Source organism: Anser brachyrhynchus (genome assembly GCF_964034855.1).
Source record: "Anser brachyrhynchus genome assembly, chromosome: 25".
Taxonomy (NCBI): Eukaryota; Metazoa; Chordata; class Aves; order Anseriformes; family Anatidae; genus Anser; species Anser brachyrhynchus.
In genome coordinates, this window is record NC_137718.1 from 1941957 (window position 1) to 1963384 (window position 21428).

The window sequence follows — 21428 nt, forward strand, 5'->3', positions numbered from 1 at the left end:
TGCACAGCACTATTTGGGAAAGAAGCAGTGTTGGATAAGCCCCATCAGGCAGTATCTGGGATAAGGAGGCTACTTCCAGCTTCCACTAGTGAGCTACCAACAGCCAATGGGCTTGAAAAGGGAGGATGAGACCATGCTTACCAAAGACTTTCAGATGAATGGTGGCATCCTGCTCGCCAGCCTTGTTCTCAGCGATGCAGATGTACTCTGCTTCGTCACTCTTATCCACCTTCTTGATGATAAGCTCGGACCCATCATAGTTAAAACTGTATTTCTCTTCATCATCCTCCGGCTCTATTGGCTCGCCATCCCTGCAGAGCACAAAGCACACTGGCTGTGTTGGGGAGAAGCAGTCGAAGGCTACTTGTTTGAGGTTTTATGTTAATGAGAACTGTATTATTACCCTGAAACACACATCATAGTCTATATGTAAGAGCTATATACACCACTGTGTTTATAAACACCACCTTAGTGAAAACCTTCACAGTCACACAGAATCAGCACACTGTGTGCAGTATCTTACTTTGTCCACGTCATGGTTGGCTCAGGAAAGCCATCAGCATCACACGCTAAGGTGACAGACTGGCTGAGGTTGGCAGTGGCGTTCATAGTGCTCTGCCTGGCACGCACAGAAGGAGGTACTGGAAGAGAAGGAAACCACGCTGAAGTTAGCAAGGGGAGACAAAAGATGTAAGCAAGAATAAGCCCTGGAAGGCTCACTGTAAATTTCTACAATACAGACAGATGCCACTAGTGATTTAAACCCTTGAACTGTCACTTGCACGTTTCGGCCAGCAGGTTTGATGCATGAGCTCTCCAATCAGCTTAGGGAAGGAAAAGCAGGGGATGGAGAGATGCACGGAAACTTGGTACCGTGGACAAAACCACTCGTGAGTCTCAACTGGATCAATACCTCACTAAGTCATTAAGCTTAAGCTTTTTCTTGGTATGATGATTTCCTGTAAACAGCTGGTAAACACTCATGGATGTTTTTACTTGACACAGCAGAGAAAGCTTAGTAAGCTGTCGGTAACTCCTGAGTGTGAATCTAAGGCAACGTTTCCATCAGCAGCTTGGAGTGCAGGTACTATAGGCCTCTACCATTTACTAGTCTTAACTCTGTGCTACTCACCATTTACGATGACCTGAATATCTTTGAAGTTGATCTCCCCACGAGCCAAGATCCGGCCCTCACAGCGGTACATCCCTTCATCTGTTTTCTTGATTCCCCGGATCTGCAGGTAGTTGTTGGACAGGACTATAAATCGAACTAGAAGAGAAAAAAGGAAAGTTCATCCAAGGATCCTCAGGAAAGCTCAGTGCAGTTAACAGGTTCTTCACCTCTCCTTGCCCTTTCTGAGTTGGAGATGAGGCTTAATGTAATGAAACTTCCCTTCACATCACATTAAAATGGAGATACTGCAGTAATCAGATCTGACATTGTCAGGAAAGAAAACCAGACAGGGATAGCAGACAAATTGCTCTGGTACTGTAGTATACACGCAGCTATGAAAAGATAAATACACACACACACAAACACATTTACATTTCAGTACTATCAGAGAAGAAGCAATTTCAAACTTGACCCTCTTGCCCAAGGGTGGCCGAATTCAAGTCTTACTACAGTTCCCTTGTGCCTGCAACAAGATGTCGGAAACAGCCGAGGCACTAATGCTCGGCTGGAGGTGGGGCTCTGGAATCCTCACTGCCAGTGAGATGCCACTCTGAGCAAGACAGTCTGTAGCATCTTGAACTAAAAGGAAAAGCTCTCGCCAGGAGCTTTTAGCCATTTTTCCTTAGGACTACTGTAAAGCGTCACAACACGCAGCTCTTCTGTCTGATGACATTTTCTGTTCATCTGAAAAATGCTTCCAGAATTCCCTAGCCTAAGCCATTGTAAAAGCCTGATGACCGTCTGTCTCTGTGGGAACATCATAGTCCTGCCTCTGCCAAATCACAGCACCTTGAAAAACCATATTCACATCCTAAAACCTAGTGTTACATGCAAATGACTTTTTTCTCCCTTGTGAGTGCTACCACTTTGTTTTCCTGAAATGATCTTGAGCCCTGATGGGAGGTGGACATTTGACCCCTAAACAGACAAGCACCGACACATCTTGCACCTTACCATCTTTTTTTAGGATAACATCCCTGCCTTTGTGTTTCCAAATGATGGTAGGAGGCAGCGAGCTGACCACATCACACACAATCACAGCATCATCTCCTTCCTTGAATTCCTGAGGAGTGGGAGCGTTCTTGAACATCAGCTTTTCTGAAAGCAATGGAAGGAGAAAGTCACTGCAGCTTTTTCAACACACCTCAAGCTGTGCTCCCAGCTCAAGCTTGGGAAAAAAAAAAAAAAAAAAAAGAAATCCGAAAGGGCATATTTTCCAGAAATCTGCTTGCCCCAGAGGGCAGGATACACAGGATAACCTGACCCAATACACTGCACTGCGACCCAGGAACCCCATTTTCCAGCCCTGCCTCCCATGCTTATCAGCGGGCCAAATCAACACTCTGCTTAGCTCACAGATTTGCCCACAAGGTGAAAAGAAAATGTCAACTTGGAAGCTACTGCCCAGCTCCCCAGCAAGAAGCGGAGGAGCTGCTATCACGGCTCTGTTGGACAACATGCCAATAGCTAATTATAAGCCTTCTGAACGTGTGAAGCACTTTACTAACATTAGTCTTATCTCCTAGCATGTTTGTCATCCACAGAAGCTGCTCTGTCTGCTTGTTCCTCCTGGACATTTATGATGCACCAGAATCTTTTCCTTCTGCTGTCTTGTCTTTCGGAGTAATTTAAGCAGCAGACAAGCTGTTAAACACTTGACAAGCAAAGGTCTCAATATCTGTTTTCCCCTCAAAACCAAGGAGAAGAATCTTCTTAACACCCTCCTTCCTCCCCTTTAGCAATAGCCTTTTCTAGGAAGGTAAGGTGTCTCCCCCTCCCCAATCATGCCTCATACATGTGCAAAGCAGACCAGAAAATAGCCTCAGAATTGCTCTCTTACGGAAAATTTTGACATTGACGGTGGCCTCGGAGTCTCCCTCCTCCACGCTGCTGACAACACATTTATAGATGCCAGCATCATCGATGTTGGCATTGTAGATGGTGAGGGTGGAGGAGAAGTCATCGTTTCGCACCACTGAGATGCGCTGTTGGTTGGGCGTCAGCTTCTCACCATTAGGAGAAAACCAGGAAATGTCTTTGTATTTGGCTTCCCCTGCCACTAGGGACAATAAAAAGAAAAAGCAAATTCAAATGAGTTCCCAACAAATATGCACAGAGGGCATTAAATACAACCAGGAGCACTATGTGGAAGACTGAACCAAGGGAAGGGCTTATCGTACCTGAGAAGCAAACAAAGAAAATTATCTTTCACCACTGTGAATGGTCAGCTGCTGTCCTGCAAAAATGATATTAGTTGTTTGCTTGTTTTTCATATAATCTAAACGGGAACAATTTTGTTTCAGGTCACAATGGCCTTCCATGCATCCTGGGATCCCCTGTCCCAGCCCCTCCACCACATATGCAGTTTGAGGGGAAAAAAAATATATAACTTCCTGCTTCAGCTCCACCATGTTTTGAATAACTGCCTGTATTTGCAGGCTGGGCTACTTTGTGTATCCAAATGGTGACACTGCTGTAGCAGCAGCTCTGGCATTGATCAGCTTAAACCTCCTGCCGCATTGAATGTAAATTAGTATTGGTACTAACTGGTTCCAAGCTGTGCCTCTCCTGCAGCTCCCATCTCTGCATTCCTGTGCTGCTTCGTTCTTTGGGACAAGCTCCTCCTACTGGGGAGGCTTTAACTGATCCCCAAGTTTTCTGAATGCAAGTGTCACCAAAACAGCACTTGCAGAACACTTCCGTTTTCAAAACAGCAGCATTAACAAATTGTTCTGCAGTTGAGCATCCCTGGATCAGTCAACGGCATTACTTGTCCCAGCTGGTATGCTCCAGAGGAAGTGTGGGCTTCTGACAGCATTTTGCACCCAGAGCTCACGACATCATCTATCTGATCTGTGCCAAGCTCCGTGATGCGATTATTGGTGTGCCAGCATACCAATTCCTCCCACTAGAAGCCAGGCTAGCTGCTTTGAAGAGGACATGTAGATAGTAATTCAGATAACACCATAAAATTGTAGATCCCGCTCTGGGAGACATGGAATGTGTCAGCACTGCACCTCCTGGTGCAGGAAAACAGCCTGGGGCAGTCAGGAAGCTAAACAAACACTAAGTTTTGTCACAAAGAAAAACAAAACTACAGATTTCCAGCAGCATTAAAATCCTTAGCTGCAGAGATGACGACTCTGAAGTGACCCAGCACTCCTATTAGTGCTCTTAGCAACTCATTAGAATAAAAATTTGGGAAGAAAAAGTACCCAGCAAAACCAAGCTTAATTCTAAATTCAAAAGATCAAAGAGCTGCGGAAAGATGCAAGGTGCCATCGTTGTGGCTATTGCTCAAGCTTAGAGACAACATTTCAGTTGCTGTTTCTTTTGTTTTTCCATTTTTAAAGCTGTTTGCTGGAGCTGCTCTCTGCTACCAGCTCTCAAGGGAGAGTGCATTTAGTGTTCCTGGTAAACAGCATGTGTTGCCTCTGCTCCTCAGCCTCATAAAAATATAAGGGCATATAAGAAAGAAAGAGCAAACAATCTTGCAGCTAGACCCAACAAGAGAGCTTTTACCAGACTTAATACCTTGATCAACCTTCCAGCAAACCCAGATGTAGACACCTGACGCCATAAGCCATCACTCACCTTGACATAAGAAGAATTTGGATTCTCCAACGCTGATCTCCCCCTGGCTTGGAACGATATCCACTTGTAGAGATGCTGGAAAAGAAAGGAGCATGCAGGATGGGGTTAGACAGTAAGAGTTGTCTACAGTCAAAAAGCTTGGCCAGGCGTCCGACCCCTGTGCCGGCTCTACACATCCAATGCAGGAGCATAGGGTGGAAGGTGCTTGGCTTCATCATCATTGCTCTTTGTCAGTATTTATCTGAGCGTACAGTGCCGGGGTCCCTGAGGATCCAAGAGAACTTGCTAACATTCCGTCACTTCCAGTCCATCATAAAACTACACAGAATGACACAGTGCGATTGACCTTCGAATCGGCACCACACTGCAAAACACAGGAGTGCGGATGGGGTGCACACCAGAACATCGAGTGGCTTTTAGGGACACCTCTGAATGTTAACTGGAACTGGCTCCAAGACCTATTCTGGCAGCACTGTACACAGGTTATCTTTGCTTTGGAGATGACTTCTTGCTCTGTAAGGTACTCGTGCCAGTCCCAGTCACCAACCATCACAGGTGGGAGTCCCTGGCTCCTTGGCAGTATCTTCCAGTCTAAGCCCACGCAGCCAGTGAATCCAAGGTGCCCACAGCAGCCAGAGCATAGCTGGATGAAGAAGGCAATCTCCTCCAGGACGCATTGATGAGGACTGCCGACAGTTTGTGATTTCTGCCTTCACAGTAGTGGCTGAGACTTGCTTCCAAGTTCATCCAGGCACTTTTCACCTAACTCCCTAGCACAGAAAAGCACTAGTGCTATACTTTGGTGTATTCTGCTGTCTTCTCACAGAATATCATCAATCCTTTGGCTTTTATGTTAGAAGTGAGTTTCTGTTTGTTTGTTTTAAATAAGAGACGGAAGGGGTTTTGGCAGCAGAGACACAGGAGGCGTTCTGTTGACCCCTGTGGGTGAAGTATCCATTACATGCCTGTCTGGAACCAAGGGAGCCTGGAGTCAGTGAAAGATGATGTACCTCCTGAGATCCCTGCAGCTCAATCTCCAAAGAATCATTTAAAATAATCTAAGTTAGATAATGATCCAGACAAAATATCTGAGGATACTGTTGCTGAAAGAAATCAAAATTAATCCTAGACCTTTTAGATCTCCCTTTGGACATCTTTATTTAATTCACATGTCTTGTCTGAGGGTACTCTCTCTCTTTCCTGTTTTCAATGAAGTACACATTGCCCTTTTAGCTCTTGCATTCAGCCTGTTTTATTTCTGGGTAATCTAATTCCTCTCAACTATACTACTCCAATATAATTCACTCCCAGACAGAACTGCAAATACAAAGAACCAAATATAATAAAAGGCTAAAGGTTTATTAGATTCAGTGCAACAAGAACTAAATAGCCTCCTTCTGTAGGCTTATTTTTTTGTTCTTGTTGTTCTATAAATCCTTTTGACATCTGAATATTACATCTGGAATCACATTCTCAGGTGCTCTTCCTGGGAAGATCTCTGCCATGTGGAATAACTGCAAAGGTACCGCAATGACCTTAGCATCAAATCCAGACAGCTGAATTCCTCCAGAGCAGATTTCTCCTTTGCGGCGCTAAAAAGACCATCTAGAAAGACTCTGCTGCACTACTATAGATTTGGACTTAACCTTCTGCACTACTATGGCGCTACTACTAGATTTGAGCACAGGCATCGTTACAAACTCAACAAATGCCTTGGGACAGCAGCTGCAGCAATGTGCAGCGATGCAGACACCCAGAATGACATTACAAAAGTTTCCAGTACGAACACCGTAGCAGCCAGAGGAATCAGCAGAACACAGACACATTTTAATAAATACAAACCTCTACTGGGACCTCTTCCCAGTGTTTTCAGATTGTGTACCAGTAGCAACATTCCTTATAGGACTTGGGAAATAGTTTGGCCCACAAACTGCGGGGCTTACACAGCAAGCGTATAGCCTTATGCAGAACGAAGGACCTCTGTCTGCTACCGTTAAAAAAAGGACATAAGTAATAAGATTTTCTGATAAGGTGTCTGAACTCAGGGCTCTACAGCACACTAGGAAAAGGGATGGGTTTAGAAGGCGGCTGTGCGACAGATGACATTCTGCAGGCTCGTATCCCAGTGGGACTTAGCTCACGTGTCCGTGGTTCTGGGTCACGCTGCTGGGACAACCTGGGTGCTTCTATTCTAAGATGCTCTCTCTGCTTTCATCTCTCCTCTAGCACACATTGACTTCCTTCAAAGGACAAGCTGTGTAAAAAAAAAAAACACGCAGAAAAGGCCCCCCCTCAGATGCTTATTCTAAGAAAGTGCTGACACACTTGAATCCATGCCCTTTACACTTGATTTACCTTACCCCAGAAAAACTGAGTAACACCAGTGTCATTCAACAAACTGCTGCTGTCAGAAGCACTGATTTATCTTCTCAAATTGTCAGTGTCTTCTTGAACGTTGCTATTAAACAGTGACAACGTGACTCCGAAGTCAGTGGCAGACAGTGCTGTAGTAGCACGCTGGCTGGAGAAATGGTGCAGGAGAGATGTAGCAGCACTCGGCCAGCCTAGGTCTGTGCTACCTGCTCTTGTTCTGGCACACTTGAGTGTTACAAACAACCCTCTTAGCATCCAGAGCCTGCAATTACCTACCTACCTTTCTCTTCACAGCCACCACCAGCTGCTCTAAACTGCTGCAAAACGTGACCAAAGGAAGCCCATCAGCTTCCTGCCCTTCCCCGTTCCATTAGCAAGTCAGACAGTGGCTCGATGGTAGCCTCGATCAGTGGCTACCATCACGTACCTCATTGCCCATGTCTGTTTTTGTGCCAGACATCCAGACTGTCCCTATGTTTCAGTGCCATCCTGCAGCACGGTAAGGGAACTAAACCTGTGTGTTCTCGTCTTTTCTCTTGTCTGCAGATACCAAACCAGACACCATGGACTGAGTTCCCTGGAACTTCAGAAGACGTAACTAATGAATGCCAACATTACTCACAACATTTTAGTTTCTCATACAGCTCTTTGCCCACTGTCTGCTGCTCTTTTGCATGGCCTTTAAGGAAGCCACCAATGCATTGGTGTTATCAACAAAGCTCCTACTCAGATTTGCCAAATACCTACCCAGCTTCTGCTGCAGAATCATTTATGTAAGCAACTAAGAGCAACACATGCTAAAGAAATCTGATAGACGGGCATTGCTGGCACTTAGGAATCCAAGTCTCTTTACCTTCTGACTAGCGTGCAGTCCCAGCTTTGGAGGAGTTGAGATGTTCAAGTGCTTTTCCACCTGTTGCACTGGAATAAGCGATTTAACTTCTTGCAGAACTGGAGCTTTAAACTCTCAGAGAATGCAACTCAAAAGAGATGTTGTGGCTACTGTGTTTTGCAAAGCTAGCTACGCTGTGCAGTAAAACACAGCAATTTTTGTGTTCCTGCATTGACTAAACAAAATACACCATAGACACTTCTGAAAAGACCTTCATCCACTATCAATGTATTTTGGTTTCCCGACCGTCAGCACGCTTTCTTGTAAGATGATGTCAGCACTGAACAGAAGCAGGTTCCGCCTGCACACACCCAGCGCCCTGTCAGCGCAAGGACATTCTGAGAAGCTCCCCCCATGACTCAAATGAAGTGCCAGCTTGCAGCTTTGGTGATGGGAACAGCAAGGACGAGGCAGAGACAAGCACCATAAATCCATCTGTGCTACCAAGGAACAGCTATGACACCGGGGCACCTCGCAAGGGAAGAGCTTTCTGCTGCGGTGGGCTCTGGAGCTGGCCTTGACACTTTGTCCTGCACCCCTGCCTTGGAGCCCCGGCTGAAGCCAGCGAGGCGGGGTGATGTAAAGCTTACCTTTTCAGCAGGATTGTGACTACCTAGTGAAATCAGTGACAGCCAGGATGGGGTTTGTTACATCCCAGCCAAACTAATCAGACCTCTTGATTTCATTTCAAATACAGTAAGATATTTTGGATTTTTATCAATTTTTTGGAATGGAGAAGTGTACATCTGGCCTCTTTGCTTGCACTGGGCGGAGCATGCTTTTTTGTCAAAGCAGTTCCGCAAAATCAACTTTGTTAAACTGATTAAGGAAGGGGACGGCTGCGTGTCCAGAAGCTTTCAGTCAAGGAAACTGAAAAACAGATCTGGAAATTAGGTATCATCTGAGAAGCAGAGTTCCCCTGAATTATTCATGTCAAGCTCATCCCTACTCTTTATTTTACACCAGGGAGAATTCAAACCCAATTGTTCTACTGATAAAGATAGGCTGGAACAATTTGCTGACATCATAACCTGGATAAACGGGTTCATCATAACAATGAACCATGTCTTAAATTACACAAACAATTGTTCCCTACCTGCTACTTTATTGCTTAGTCTATGATCAGGCTCACGAATCCAGCACTGACATGGATTGTAATCACTAATTATTATTTTTACTTTGCAGTTAAGAGAAACAGAGACTATTTTTTCCCACTCTTCATTTAATAGACACTGTAAGCCCATTTGTATTCTGCTTCCAACTTCAAGCAATAAAGGCCTTTTTAGCAACACATAAAAACTGCATTAAAAGGCCTCTTCATAATCACACAATAACACTTTTTATAGGTCTGCCCTCCCCCGTACCTTTTATCTGGTTACAAAGTTCCCTAGCCCCCCAGAAATGCTGAATAACTCCCCTTTGATTCGAAAAACTCCGTTAATGCAGCTTCGCGTTCATCTGTAGTTAAATATAATTAGCTTTGCATTTCAACAAAAGAAATGAGCTCAAATTAAGACATGATTTTGGTAAGAAGCAGGGAGGACGTCCTCCCGCTGGGCTAGGACTAAGGCTAGCACAGCAGGCTGTACCTGCTAAGCAAATAACGTGCCACGTGGAGCAGAGGTGAGCCTGCTAATTGCTGGGTAGCGGTTCGGCGTCTCTCTCAATTCACAAGGACTCGAGAGAAGCAGAGTACAGGAGCGCAGTGAGCGGCAGAAGCACACCCTCTGATGCGCACACACGCTGCTCTCGGAGACCCCATGAGTGTCTCAGGGCCCTGAGTAACTACTGGGAAGGACGCAAGGCCCTCCGCTTCCAGAGACAGGAGGCACTGGCACTAACCTGGGATGTGGCTAAGGCAGCATGAGCAGTCCCTTTCCCCCTTCTCTGACTGTTTGCCTGTCCTCTAGGCAAGGCTCACGGTTGAAGACCGAAGATGTTGCCACGCTGCTTCACCCACCTGTTGCCTTTGCTATGCAAGAATTTATCAATCTGTTTGGAAAAAACAAACTGGATGTTCATTCTTCCGCGGGTACTTTAGACAACTAATCTTTGGAACAAATGTTGGCAGATTCTACATGGATTTTCTGTCTTTCCTCTAATTACCCTACATCAACAGCTGCCACATAAATCACCTTCAGGGTGGTGGAAAAAATGAGGGAAGGAATCAGCTTCCCTCTCCGTATCAACTCTAACATTCTCTCAGCATAATAATATTACGAACTGAAACTTTTACTGACCCATGCTTCTTTTTAACCTCATCTGAAACGTCTCTTATTAACACTCCAAGTCTCAGTGACAGTCCTGAGACACACTTCCACTCGTCCAAAAGCTCACCCTAAATAAGGTCAGATTTTCAGTCTCTTGACCACTGAGAAAAATACCATGCAAGCTGAGAAAAATGAAAAAGAAATGAAAAAGAAAACTTGGACTTGAACAATAAAACTCTACTTGTGCCTACAGCCAGCTCAGCTCACATTTTCGAGCTCCTGCCAACAGATTTATGACCTATGCATGTGTGTCGCTTCCTCAAGCTCTTCTGTGCTGTTCCTGTCACTGAGTATTACTGAAGCAACTCTCTGCAAGCGCAGGCTCTCTACAGACAGCAGTTAGCATGCTATGAATTCACAGTATGAACAAGCTTCCCCGAATACCAAAACGGCAAACAAGTATCAGTGAACAAAGTACTAACTAGCCTTCGGAGAATTCTTGTGAGATTAGTACCTCACTACCCGGTCTGTCTGTGAAAGCCCGCCGTCTTACAAGAAGAAAAACAAGGCAGAGTTGTTCCCCTAAACGTGCAGGTAACGTACTCAGGTACAAATTCAGATTATTCAAACCCCTGGGCTACCACACTGCAGCTACTCTTCTGTTAGACACGTTTACAGGAGCCCCGGTATCCCAGCAGCTCCTCGTCTACATCCTCCTGCCTGGCTTCAGCGCAGCCCCCTGCAGCCACCAAAAGCAGCAATTCCTCTTCCTGTCACGGACGTGCCCGGGACAACTGTCGCAGCAAGGCAGGCGCTCTTTCACTGGACGTGCATCATTCACTGTCACTGCAGCGTTAAGAGGAACCACCGCTCAAAACAATGCCTGCTTTAAATAACACGGAGAGAGATTTGAGATGGGTTAGAAGTGTATACAGCTGGAGATCCACGCCTGAAACAATAAGCCCCCTTGGAACTGGCGTATCGCGGAGCAGCCGAAAGCTGCAGCAGTTGTTCCGAGGCTCATCAGGCTCCCTTTTCCTTCCCAGCCGTTAGTCCAAACAAAACCAACCCAGACAAGGAGCCATTTGTTGGTTACAGCTCCTGAGAGGCAATAAGGAAAGGAATTGCAAAGAATAATCTTCCAGGTAGGAATTTGTCACATCCCACAACTATGCCTACGGGATCAGCTTACTTGTTTGGAATCAGAGAGGGCAATGCCCCCGAACCTTCCTTAAACTGGACGCAGGCCATAAATCTGAGAGTCACAGCCATCGCTTTTGTGACAGCGAACACCCAACAAAGCATTGCCTCTGCCAGAACTTCGCCAAGAATCCCACTTTTATTCTGCCAGATGAAGAATTATTGGGATCGACTGGATCTAAACAGCGTTCAGCACCTTCCAGTTTGATGGAACAATTTGCAAAAAGCTCGGGATGCTCACCTGCCTTGCTGCAGCAGTTCTAATAATAGCCCAGGAAGCAAACTGACTGAGCACTTTGTGCTTAGAAGAAAAGAGCTGCTGTGGCCTCAGCAAGCACAATGCCCCAGGCAGGTAGAGAAAAGGAGATAAAGAAAGCTGGACTCATCTGTTTATACAAACACAGCAGGCAGGACTGCAAAGAAAAAGCCTGGAACCGTGCAGCCATGACACAAACAGAACTGCCATTTGCAGGAACCCACCAGTGGCGCTCTCTCACAGGAGGTCACCCGTTTCTTTAGGTCCTCCAGTCCCTAGGAGGCTTGGCTAAGCAGGTACGTTGGCTGCTCTCACTGCTTTGAAGAAAATAACTTCATGCAGAAAGAGTTCCAAAATATTTCCCAAAACACCGTCCTTACTATCTCTTTGGTTTTTCAAAAAGTCATTAAAAAATGAATTATTCTTCTGAGAAGGAAGTATGGGCAAAGAAAATGAAGTGCAGAGCAACAAATAACAGCCAACCCAAGACTATTCCCAGCTTTCTGAATTCACTGATCCAACTCCGCATCCACCCTGTAACAGAAGAGCTCACAAAAACCTGACTGAAGCAGCACCTGCAGGGAGCCTTGGTTTATGGCCTCAGTACAGAAGAACAAAGCGAATTTAGAGGCCCGGGGCCAGACCGCACTACCTTCTGTCATCAGGCTTGTGGAGTCTGAATTACGCACCTCGCTTCTGCTGATCTAAGGGCAGCTCTAAATACGGGCAGCTAGAACCAGCTGGGGCGGGACTCAGCATCCACGTATAGGCACTGGCTTTTCAAAGAGCTCGCCCTGCCCGCTGACACCATCTTTGACACCTGGCAACAAATGGGTTTATGGAAATTGCTGGAAAGAAATGCAGGCTGAAAGTCGAAGTCTAGAAGCAAACCAGCTCACAGCACCAACCTTCAGTTTTCTGTCCCCATTGCTTTTTTTTTGCATTACATTTCCCTGTGACATGCAAGTGAAGCTAAGAGAAAACGCGTTAGCTTTTTCCAAATGAGAAGCAGGAAGGTTTGAGTGAGTTGTAGTGGCAGAACCCTAAGTTCACTTCTTAAAGACCGTACCTTTAATTTGGCTCATTTCTAGCTAAAATTCCTCCATTAAACTGTGAAGTGTATACAAAATTCCAGAAATAAATAAAATTGACTAGAAAAGAAAATAGTATCTACGGAGTGTAATGCACACAGCTTTGTGAGTAAGGGTAGAATTTGTAAAGCTGGCGAGTTTGGCAGATTATGGTGAAAGCATTCAAGATTTAAGATACAACAAAGGCTTAGCAAGACAAAGCCATGCCTCCTGTACAGTGCCGTGTTATTAAAAATGCACTGGCTGCTCAGGAATAGGAGGCGGGCAGCCGGGATTGATCTCAGCTGGTCTGCTGATCCAATTCCTTCTTCCCCAGTCACCATGGTAACTGCTCAGTAATTCTGACACGAATCGGAGGAGGGGACTGTCGATACCTTTGGGGAATAGCAAAACAAAGATTCACAGGGGAAGCGAACAGCAGCTTACCACAGTGCCGTGACAACACGCAAAGAGAAGGACGTGGCCACAGCAACACCCAGAATCAGGAAAAAACAAAGCCACCAGGATCTTCTCTTGACTTTCCTCCAGCCTCCGCGGGATAATGCAGCACCCGAAGTAGGTCCAAGGTGATTTTATAGGAGGAAAATCCCCCTTCCAAAATGCCTTTTGGCTGCTGGGAGTGGGAGAAAACTCGCTCACTTGTTGCTTTAAGAAACCTGTCTGCTTTCCCAAGGCAAATACGTCTTAATTTGCCTCCTAACAGAGTGTAACCTATCCGATCAGGAACCTAGCTGCCTGCGGGGCTGGGCATAGGCCCACGATGCACCCCACGAGGGACAAAGCCATCCGTCCGAGCTGAAAGCCTCACACAGCAGCCCAGCCCATCTGCTGCCCTGCAAGTGGCCGCATTAGTTAAGCTGCACCCTGCCAAAGGACGATGTCCTGCCGAAGCAGCTGCTATCAGCGAGCCAGCCAGCCCGTGTAGCCATGAAAACACTGACAGGGAATTCAGAAAGACTGCTTCTAAGCTTAATTTAGGTCAATATTGTTTTAATTCCGGACAAAGTGATATACCTAAGATGATGCAGGCAGCGTGGGGCAGAGAAAAGGAAGAATGCAGATTCTGCCCTTCCCTTGCCCAGGTTGTGACCCAGTCCTTCATAAGTACGGGACGTTTCCAAATATTGCCCAGAAGTGCTTTTATTTTTTGATAAAAGATACACTAAAACTGATACCATTAACACCTTCTCCTGCAGAAATGTATAAAACAAACTGAAGCTTCTCAGACATATCAATAGTTTTATGGGGAATGGTTTTATGCCTCTTCTGATGACATTCTTGATAAAAACGTTTTATTGCTAAATAGCCCTATTTGCCACAGCAAATATTTTCATTTACCAAACTAAGCCAAGATGTTTTATGGATCCATTAAATCACAGAATGGACAAAAGTAATTGAAAACTAAGGAAGTTACAATCTTCTGCTGAACAGCAGCAGGATGGATGAGTGGCATTGCGTTATGGGTATAGTAAGGAAGAAAATGAGAACAGGATTCGTAAAAGCTCAGGATTCTAATCTTACTGCAGCTAGTTTGTCTTAGCAGCTCTGCTGAGCACCACGTACACGTTCATTAGTCATCAGGAAGCTGCAGTCTTCTCTGGAGCAGAATTACTGCTTCTCTTCCAATGCAGAAGTAGCTAACAACCCTGGAAGAGCTCTTGGGATGTCAGAGTCATTCTGAAAAAGAAACAATCCCCGTGATGTGCATCCGCTTCCACTACAGTCTACTGCAAGTTCACCTTACTCAAACTGCAGTAGCATTAGAGCACGAGATATGATTCTCAAGTCTTGAAAAGAATTCTTATACCACTTTATTAAAATGGCAATCTTGTTTTGGAACACATTTTTAGCAACAGTTAACATGGGACTAGCTGGGAAGTTTGAAATTAAGTCTTGTCTTCACAGAAATGATTAATTTCACCGTAACGTTCCTGTCACCGCAGTCATCCAATTTGCTCGAGGAAGCTGCATTCTAGGTCTGGCTCATTCTTTCCGTGGATGGACAGCAGCTCCCATTCTGTGTAGCAATTCCTCCATCTGCCTGACCTATCACACGTTGGCTCTGGAATTCCTCAAGAGGAAAACAAACATCTCTTTTTGGTCACTTTGGTTAAAAGGAAGAGCAGAGAAAACATGAAATGTTTTTTCCTGCTTGCTCCTCCCAAGTTTCTCACCTTCTGCTTAACATTACACTTTTCCTAAAGCACTTACATCAAGGTAACAGCAATCAGTCCTCATCGATACACCTGCCATGGCAGGCATCTGTTCTGCCACAGACAATATCTGTTTTTCATCCGGCTCGCTGTTTCTGTTCAAAATTAATGAGAAAAGTGGCTGTAACGGTACACAAAAGATCAGGTCAAAAATCAATTCTGTCACTTGGGCAGCATTGTTACCTGGCCATAAATCAAGCGAGCCCATAACACAGCGGTGCCGATTTGCTGACAGCAGCATCCAAGACTAGCTGCACGCACAGCCACTCCTAACCCACAGGGCACGAATTTATTATCTATGAACCTGTCCTTTGGCAGCTCAGGGGAAGACAAAGAAAATCTGATCATTAAAGGGAGAAGACAAAGGACTATTCTGCAGAAGCAGAGCACCTCAGCTGTTCCTCTGACATCTTTCCCTCCAGACCCTTCACCATCCTTGCAGCCCTCCTTTGGGTGCTAACTACTATTTCACGTCCTGCTTACACTGCAGGGCCCCAGCCCGCACCCAGCGCTCGAGGTGAGGCCGCAGCAGTGCGGGGCACAGCGGGACAATCCCTTCCCTCGACCGACTGAGCCTGATGCACCCCAGGACGTGGCTGGCCCAGAGACTCAGGTTCAACAACCTTCTGGACAAGCCTTCGATGACGATGAGCAAAGCCAGCCCAGGCACTTACAGCCCAGAGACAAAGCACTGCCACGGGGTGGAAAAGTCGATACTGCTGGAAATTTGATTGCTTGCTAAGCACATCACCGTCTCTTGAAATACCACTGTAATTTGTGGGTATGCTGCAGTAACATTTAAAGTAGTGTGTGTTAACTGGGAGACCTTTTGCAACTACCACATTTATATAATCTCCAGAATTTTAGCAAACCATTAGGGTTATTAGCATTATCAAGACATCTTGGCGTTGAATAAAACCTAAAGCATTAATATAATGAAAACGCAAGTCAGAAGATTAGACAATAATATGCTAATACACTGGCCTATTTGCTTAACAAGCACAGGAACTTAAAATGCCTTTAGGCAAGAGTGAAACGAGCTTGTTTACTGCCTCTTCTCTCTGCTGCTGCGCTGCTCTTTCAACTACGCTGTTATCGGAATCATCTCTCTCAAGTTACAGGCAAAAAATCAGTGCTTGTCCTCATTCAAGCACTACAACATTCAGAAGAGGAATAGAGTTCTACACGAACTCAAAATTCAAAGTTGTTTACAGCTATGAAGCTCGAAAAGGCACAGTCCCAGGAAACTGTCAAAAAGCCCAGAACCAACCAAACTTGTCGCCTTCCCCCAAGTCTACCCAAACTTGTCACAGCATCAGCTGCAGCTGAGGGGATCAAAGTAACCAGGCAGAAAACAGGGAAATGCTCCGTCTCCTCTCCTGAAGTTCTGAAGTGTATCCAAGACTTGCTAGACTCAAACCCTTACATATAAAAAAACATAACGAGACAAACAGGTGTCCAACCGGAGCCCTTGAACCAAGAGATTTTTCTGATACGGCCTAATTCTCTCATTCCATGTTCTCTCTGGTAATTTATTCCATATAAGCAAAAGAGTGGATCGAATTTATTTAGCTCTACACAATGGTTTGCATCTCCCCGGTACGTTGGTCTCTGTGCAGAGTTAGAGCAACATAAGTCAGCGCAGTGGCTTCAGGCATCGAGCAGTCGGCGTGTGTAATTTATTCTGCGCACAAAATGGCCCATAAAGATGATCGCTCTGCTACAGCAGTTTTGATGGAATGGAAAATAACAGGTGAAGGTTGTAAATTACGAGAACTCAGCCTAAGCCATAGCTAATCACCAAGATTACTAAGAGGCAGCCTTGTATTAAAACCGTAAAAGCAGAACAAAACCAGGACATATTTAATCTGTCCTAAAACCACTGCAACTGTACGGAAACTACTGATCAAAATTGAAGCGCAAATCTTTAATCCTAGGGAAGCAAAATCAGCCCGGCCAAGCCGCACGCATCAATCCCTTATTTTTTGTAGCTTAGCACTTGGCTACGCTCACATTTTTTGTTCCACCTCACCCTGACCCGCCTAGAGCCTCTCTCCCCAGGAGGGTAACATCCCAACGCCTCGGCCTGTGCAGCTCGCTGCCCGCCAGAAGCGGCGATGTCTTCTGCGTTCTGCAGAACCTCGCAGCACGCCAGCACGCTTCCCTGCCCGTTCTCTCTGAAGCAGGCTGTTGGTATTCCCTGCACCGCTCCGAGTCTGTTCTAGGATGCAGCATTTGTTTCCATAGTAATGTCACTTGCTTACCCTCCTTCATTGATTTTGACCAAGGAATGGCTCTGTCTTGGCTGAACTTTATCTCCTCAGTATAATAAAATCAGCACGAGAAGCGAGGCTGCAAGTGCCTTGATTACTGCAATAATGCGAGGGGCCTGCAGTGTTCTTAATGAAACTGGCTCATAGATTTATTTAGTGGCTAGACTAAATTACTGCATCTGAAGAAAGGCAGCAAGAATCCAGCTTCAAGCTTTTATAAGACGCAGCATTTGCTTTTTAAAAGCCGTTTCTTACACACAGGAAAGGCAAGAATGCCCATCAAATACCTTCTGAGAACTGGTGAACATCCAGTTGGCTCTCGCTAACAGCTGGTGATGAGCCTGATGGCAAAAGCTTAAATTAGGGGTAATATAATAAAATGTAAACAACTAACATACTAGAGTGGGTAACCAAGATTTTCGGAACAGCAGGTCTTAATTTAAGGATCGCAGAAGTTGGTCCTGAGTTAAAGAAGCTTTCATCCTTCAGGTTCCATGAACTACCTCAGACCCTGAATCATTTGGGTTCACCAAGCAGCCCAATATTCTGCACAGAACACCCAGTGTCAAGAGGTGTTTGGTGCCTGCTCTGCACTTTCAGAAAAACCACATCTTTTTATTGAGAAGTGTTCCCTAAATAGGAAAATAGGGACTGGCACAAGGGATTATACAGACCAGAACTGCAGCTAAGCTCTTTAGGGCAGGGCCTGTTGTTTTGTTCCTGGTTTAAAGAGCACTTAGTCAAAGAGCACCCTGGTCTCTAATCACAGCCCAGTGCTCTCCACAATACGGCTGAGTTCGGTGCAATCGCTGGGCTTGAATGTTACTCAGCACCAGCTTTTGAAACAGAAGCAGGCAAGGTTAATCCCTGGGGTAAGGTGTAACCAGGGAAAGCCCCCGCCTGAGCCCTACCTGCTAGTGGCTGGGGTACACCCTGAAGCAGGAGGATTTCTCGGGCTTCTAAAGCTCCCGTGTGTACATCCATTTCCTTTGTAATTCTGTCAAGCTCTTCCTGACAGAACTTTTGCCGAGAGGTCTACGAGCTCCAACATCCAGGTATCACTGGTGAACACAGATGTATCTCGTTCAGAACAGCAACCACCCAGTACGGTTTGGACTTGGAAAAACAACGCATGACAACTTCAGGCAACTGGACATTTCCAATCAAGTTATTCGTGACACAATGGGGTCTAAGAAAGCCTCAAAGCCAGCAGAGCAAATTAAAATGTTTCTCTAAATGTAACAGCTTCATAATTCAGCTGTCCTTCCTGCCACTCTCTGTCATAATTAGGCTTTTCATCATCAAAACTGTGAGGGAATACTAGCGCAACCAGTCCTGGAATACAGAGCACAAGCAACATATTGTTAGACTGTAAATCAATGCTGACATTAATAAAATACTGTTTATTGCTAACGCATTAAAACAGTGCTTTATAGGGGGCTTTGTGGGGGGCAGACAGAAACGACTCTTTGAACCCGCTGACATTTGGCTAGAAGAATTTTTAAGAGAACGTATTTCCTCTCTGCTTAGCCAGCTCAGGAAAGAAAATGTCAACTAAATGAATCCCAAGTGAAGAATTAATTTCAATCTACATGATATAAACTATTACTTCTACCAGCAAGGTTAACTCTTGTATTAGTCTTAATAGAGCAAAGTGTCCCAACTTTCTCTTTTCCTTTAAAACCCGGCACAACCAGCAACCACACCGACGAGCTGCTCATTGATGCTTTTTGATCCGGCAGGCGACCGGCCAGATGCCACAGGAGGCTAAGGTAACACTTCTGGAAGGAACAGCATCAATTCAGTGTTCACCTTGTATTTCGTAACCAGAAATGAAAGAGGCAAAGAAAATCTCTTTCTGACGAGTACGGAGCGGAGATATGTGCCTAACCACTGAGCACAGCAGTTAGCTCGGTGTACGGACAGTACCTGACTACTCATCGTGCTGCCCTAGGACGTGCTCCTACCGGGCACACCGACCCCATCCCCAGCTCTCCTCTAACACCTTCCTACCTCCACACGTGCATCTCTGAGCTACTCACTCACCCCCAAATTATCTCTTCATCACACCTCACTGAAGTCAGACACCAATGCAGTACAGACTCAGCTCACTTTCAAACCATTTCAATTCTCTGACTGTAAAAGGGGGACTGTGCTATCTTCTTGTCTTGTCTCACCCATCTAGAACGTAAACTGGGGCCACTCTGCCCATATACAGAGAACCACCTTGCACACAGCACCTACTGCAGTTAGAGCTAAGTCTACCATGTTTTGCTACTACTTACAATGTTTGTATTGCAACTGTAGTGTAGGAACTCCAGTGAGGCAAGCAGGGGTGGGAGGGCTGAAGGAGAAAGTTGGGCTGGAGTGCTCTGTCCACGCTGGCTGCAGTGATCTGTGAGGGCAAAGACCTTTGAGGCCACCTGAGGATTGCCCCCCGAAGAGCTTTCCTCCCCCCATCACTTTCCGGGGCATGAAATAAAAGCCCAAGAAAAACACCAATGTTACATGATATCTAACAGCAGAACAGAAAACTCTGAAGAAATAAGACAAATGTCCTCTGGGAGTACAAGAAGAATGCAACTGCCCTCAAACAGAGGAAAATCATACACACAGAAAAGAAAAAGTAATCAACGCAGAGTCTTGCTGAAAGAATAAACCTAAGTATCAATGCACTTCCGTGATTCAAGTAGCAAAAGATAATGTACCACTAAAAAAGCTTTTATAATAATTGTTACCGTTATTAATTGCTCTTTACTATAAAAGTCCCCAGGGACTAGTGAGATGCGCGAGCGTCTGACTCTCCCAGATACAATATCCTGCCTTTTATCTCCATCATCAAAAGCCAATGTTTGTTTTCATAGATGGAGTTTCAGTATTTCATTTCCTAACCTTACCCAGAACCACAGCTATGCAAATAATCACCAGCAACATGAGTCACAGATGAACACAGGTCAGTCAGTCTCTACCGATCTGACTTGCGCTTTCATTTCAGACCGAGAAACAGCGGAGCTGTAACGTGCAGAAAGCCAGACACTACAGGGACGAGGGGCATCAGCCAGCTCTCACAAAGCACTGAGGATGATGCATTACATAAAAACTAAATGGATACAATAAAGTTGTCAGAGGTGATCAATAATTTCCATTACCAATCTACTTTGAAAGCCCCAGCAGCAGCAGTTAACAGCTCCGGGCAGCAAACTGAGCCCTCCCTGCAATAAAGCCAGGTCTTCGGGTCCAGGCAGCTTCCGCTTCCCACCCAGAAACTATTTCATACGACCCACACTCCTCCACAGACACTTCCAGTGATCCAGAGAGAAAAGAGACGCAGTTTATAGAGGGAGCTGTGAGGACAGAGTAATTGCTTCCACGTGTGTATCTATCACTGAAATGGTGGGAGCTCAGTAATGGAAACAAGAGCTGGAGATGTTGGTGCAAGGGCTGGTGTTCCGCCGCGTACCTGTGCTCTGCGGCACCGTCCTGAGCAAGCCACGAGAGGGAGCGTATAACCCACGGCACGGGACAGCCTGCTGCGTGCGCTGCTGCGACCGCCGTGGGCAGCAGCCTTCTCTGACAACTCAAGGCTGGGGAAACTTGGGGGCAAGGCCAGAAAGGAGCCAGAGAGGAGAAAAGGGTGCAGGAGAATCCAAGCCGTGATGGGATGAGCTATGCCCCAGCAGTTCTTTAGCAAATGGGCAGGAACGACGTTCAGCACAGCAAGTCCCCATTCATCCCGTTGCTCAGGCAGTACCCAAAAATCTATTGCAATCCACCCCTGTGCAGGCGGCCTGTTCCTTGGACAGAGCTCTTCAGCCACAGTGAACATCTCTCAGCCCTGATGGCCACTGTCCCGGCCGCATGATGCGTCCCCTCCAGCTCTCAGGTATCTCCAATGCAACGTGGCTGGAGTTCTGTTTTACAACCAGGCACTAGCACCACAGTGCATGTCCTGCCACAGCTGAGATGGTGCAAGCTCCACAGACCATGCCAAAAAAAGTCATTCTTACATTTGCATCAAGAGCATGAAATGTACGGCGATCCCAGTCAAGGACTGGAATTCAACTCATCCAGCGTGGCAACGCAATTCTGTATTTTATGCTTCCCGTGAAGTATTTGTAATTAACGTCAGTCAGAAAGAATAGCTTTTCAGAG

General features: G+C 45.8%; 1 protein-coding gene and 1 long non-coding RNA gene across 5 annotated transcripts in view; both read right to left on the reverse strand.

Moving 5' to 3' along the window:
• NCAM1 (neural cell adhesion molecule 1) overlaps positions 1-21428 on the reverse strand; it is a 116527-nt gene that overhangs the window by 51680 nt on the left and 43419 nt on the right. For all 4 annotated transcript variants that reach the window (XM_080567593.1, XM_080567592.1, XM_080567594.1 and 1 more), the window contains exons 3-8: positions 4769-4843; positions 3015-3233; positions 2129-2272; positions 1133-1270; positions 524-641; positions 142-311 (exon numbers count right to left, since the gene is read on the reverse strand). In XM_080567593.1, coding sequence (XP_080423719.1) covers positions 142-311; positions 524-641; positions 1133-1270; positions 2129-2272; positions 3015-3233; positions 4769-4843 — 864 coding nt within the window. The remainder of the gene's footprint in view (positions 1-141; positions 312-523; positions 642-1132; positions 1271-2128; positions 2273-3014; positions 3234-4768; positions 4844-21428) is intronic.
• Positions 4850-19555, reverse strand: LOC308182635. The gene is made up of 3 exons (XR_013941973.1): positions 15187-19555; positions 15002-15098; positions 4850-14861 (listed from the first exon to the last, which is right to left on the reverse strand). It is a non-coding gene; the product is annotated as an uncharacterized lncRNA (long non-coding RNA).